General features: G+C 48.6%; 1 protein-coding gene across 2 annotated transcripts in view; it reads right to left on the minus strand.

Moving 5' to 3' along the window:
• Window positions 1-3386, minus strand: part of CCDC97 (coiled-coil domain containing 97) — a 15204-nt gene that overhangs the window by 6896 nt on the left and 4922 nt on the right. For both annotated transcript variants that reach the window (XM_017502934.2, XM_017502933.2), the window contains exon 2: window positions 1139-1594. In XM_017502934.2, the coding sequence (XP_017358423.1) occupies window positions 1139-1594 (456 nt within the window). The remainder of the gene's footprint in view (window positions 1-1138; window positions 1595-3386) is intronic.

The following is a 3386-nucleotide window of genomic DNA, read 5'->3' on the forward strand; positions in this document are numbered from 1 at the left end:
TGGTAATCTCTGCTTCCCAGATTCATGCAATTCTTCTGCCTCAGCCTCCTGAGTAGTTGAAATTACAGGTGCCTGCCACCATGCTGGCTAATTTGTTTGCATTTTTAGTAGAGATGCGGTTTCACCATGTTGGCCAGGCTGCTCTGCAACTCCTGACCTCAGGTGATCCGCCCTCTTCGGCCTCCCAAAGTGCTGGGATTACAGGCTTAAGCCACCGCACCCAGCCCACCTTTCATTTTTTTTTTTTTCTTTTGAGACAAGCTCTGGCTCTATGGCCTAGGCTAGAGCTTAGTGGTGGGATCTCAGCTCACTACAACTTCCACCTCCCAGGCTCAAGCAATTCTCCCACCTCAGACTCCTGAGTAGCTAAGACTACAGGCGTGCACCACCACACCTAGCTAATTTTTCTATTTTTTGTAAACACTGGGTTTTGCCATGTTGCCCAGGCTGGTCTTGTACTCTCAAGTTCAAGAAATCTGCCCACCTTGGCATCCCAAAGTGTTGGGATTACAGGAATGAGCCACCGTACCCAGCCTCTCACTCTTTCTCTATGAACCTCTCTATAACTTGCGCCTTCTCCCTAACAATTTAACTTACTCTCTGCTTCACTCTCATCTTTTAACTTTGGTTCTGGTGTCGTGGTCACAAGGATGCTTTTAATTATGTCATGGGTCAAAAAGCTATCAGTGATTTTTTTCCTTCATGGTTTTCAGAGGGTGTCTTGTTCAGAAGGCTTCTGTGTCCCCAAGGTCATGTACAAACGCCTTCTGGTTTCCTCTGATGCCTTTGTATATGGTGTGAGGTAGGAATCTCATGTTTTCTTCCTTAGGTATAACCAATTATCACAGCACTGTGTAGTGTGTCCTCAGCTTACTAATTTGAAATGCCACTTCTGTCATCTACTAAATTATGATCTATTCTCACTGCCTGTCCCATTCTCTTCCCCTAGACCTCTCTCTCCCCTTTACTTTGCATTTCTGTCTCAGTCTCTTCCCGTGTCCCTGTCTCTTTGTCTCAAAATTTCTCTCAGGATTTCTGTCTCTGTGTTTCTGTTCTTGCATTCTTTTTTCTAATTCCCTCTGCCTCAGTCTCCCTCCTTCCCCATCTGTGCCCACTCTCACCCATCTGGCCCCCACACCTTGGATCAGCTCTCGCAGGGCAGCGTAGCGCCGGTTACGGAGGCGGGTACGCAGGGTGCGGGGCCGGGCAGTGCCCTGCTGGGCCACCTCGGCACAGTAGAAGTCTGCACGGTGGTCGCCACGCACGTGACCAAAGCAGGCCAGGTGCTCCTCACGGAGGCCTGTGCGGAAGCGCTCCAGGAACACCAATGGCTTCTCATGATACAGCTGGGCCAGGATGGCTACTTTCTCATGCTCTGTCAGGTCGGGTTCACCCTGCTGCTGGCTGCACACAGGCAAGCGGCTAGCAGCCACAGCATGCAGCATGGCACTCACTGCTGCATTTTCAGCTGTGGAGGTGTCACTGTCCAGGGCCACTGGCGTTGCCTCAACTGCTTCCACTTTGTCCTGGGGTTTAGATGGGACTGGTGTCCGGCTCAGCTCACCCCAGTGTCCAGGTCTAGGTTCTGTGCAGCCTGAGGAAAGGGGAGATTTGTTAGTTCAGAGATGGGTGTGTGGGAACGGACTGGGTGCTTAGTTACTCACTCAGCTCACATTTACTGGGTACCTACTATATTCTGGGCACTGTTGTGGGCACTAGAGAAACCACAGTGAGCAAACGTTGACATTTTAGTAGGGGACGCAATTAGCAACATAATTACCGAAAACAATATGTGTTCTGTTTCCCGGAGTTATGTGGACAAATAAAGAGGGAAGGAGGAGGTAAGGAGGTGGAGGAGGCTGTAATTTTCTTTTCTTTTCAAGACAGGGTCTTGCTCTGTCACCCAGGCTGGAGTGCAGTGATGCAATCATGTCTCACTGCAGCCTTGACCTCCTGGGCTTGAGAGATCCTCCCATCTCAGCCTCCCATGTAGATCATAGGCACATACCACCATGCCTGGCTAATTTTTAAACTTTTTGTAGAGACAGGATAATGACATGTTACTCAGGCTGGTCTCGAACTCCTGGGCTCCAGCAATCCTCCTGCCCTGGCCTCCCAAAGTGCTGGGGATTAAAGGCATAAGCCACTGTGAGTGGCCTATTTTTATTTTTTTTTAAGAGACACGGTCTCATTTCACTGCCAGGCTGAAGTGCAATGGTGCAACCGTGATTCACTATAACCTTGAACTCCTGGGCTCAAACAATCCTCCCACCTCAGCCTCCTGAGTAGCCAGGACTACAGGCATACACTACCCATACTTCAGTTAATCTTTAAATCTCTAATTTTTTTTTTTTTAAAGTTTCAGTAGAGACAAGGTTTCACTAGGTTGCCCAGGCTGGTCTCAAACTCCTGAGCTCAGGCGATCCTCCCACCTTGGCCTTCCAAAGTGCTGGAATTACAGGCATGTGCCAATGGACCCCACCTAATTTTAAATTTTTTGCTAGAGACAGGGTCTTGCTGTGTTGCACAGGCTGGTTTTGAACTCCTGGCCTCAAATGATCCTCCTGCCTCAGCCTTCCAAAGTACTGAGATTACAGCATAAGCAACCATGCCTGGCTAAGGCAATTTTAATGGAAGACTCAGAGAAAGCTTTGCCAAAAAAGTGGCATCTCAGTAGAGACCTGAGATGGTGAGGGATTAAGCCATGAGATCACTTGGAAAAAGAGAATTCCAGGCAGAGGAAACAACTACTGCAAAGGCCCTGAGGCCTGACTTACTGATCCAGTCAATTCTCTTTTTTTTTTTTTTTTTTTTTAAGATGGGGTTTCACCATGTTGGTCAGGCTGGTCTTGAACTCCTGACCACAGGTGATCCTCCCACCTTGGCCTCCAAAGTGCTTGGATTACAGGTGTGAGCCACCACGCCCGGCCGATCCAGTCAATTCTTTAAATCATTAATACATTTGCTAATTTGCTTACTCATTCATTCACACTCTCAGGCATCCATGCGTTCACTCAACCACTCTTTAATAACTCTAAATCTCTGAGAGGCCCTATGTCAGGCAATGCTGAGTATTCATGGGATGAATCCAGTCCAGCTCCTGCCCTCAGGAGGTATCCAGTCTGATGTCGGATATAGTCAGGATCAAAGATATTACAGACAAGCAGGAAAGCTGGCTGGGCACTGTGGCTCATGCCTGTAACCCAGTACTTTGGGAGACCGAGGTGAGCAGATCACTTGACGCCTCAAATTCGAGACCAGCCTGGCCAACATGGTGAAACTCCATCTCTACTAAAAATACAAAAATCAGCTGGGCATGGTGGTGGGTGCCTGTAATCCATGCAAGTCGGGAGGGTGAGGCACAAGAATCACTTGAACCCAGGAGG

This window comes from Cebus imitator, unplaced genomic scaffold (assembly GCF_001604975.1).
Source record: "Cebus imitator isolate Cc_AM_T3 unplaced genomic scaffold, Cebus_imitator-1.0 Scaffold306, whole genome shotgun sequence".
NCBI classification, from domain to species: domain Eukaryota; kingdom Metazoa; phylum Chordata; class Mammalia; order Primates; family Cebidae; genus Cebus; species Cebus imitator.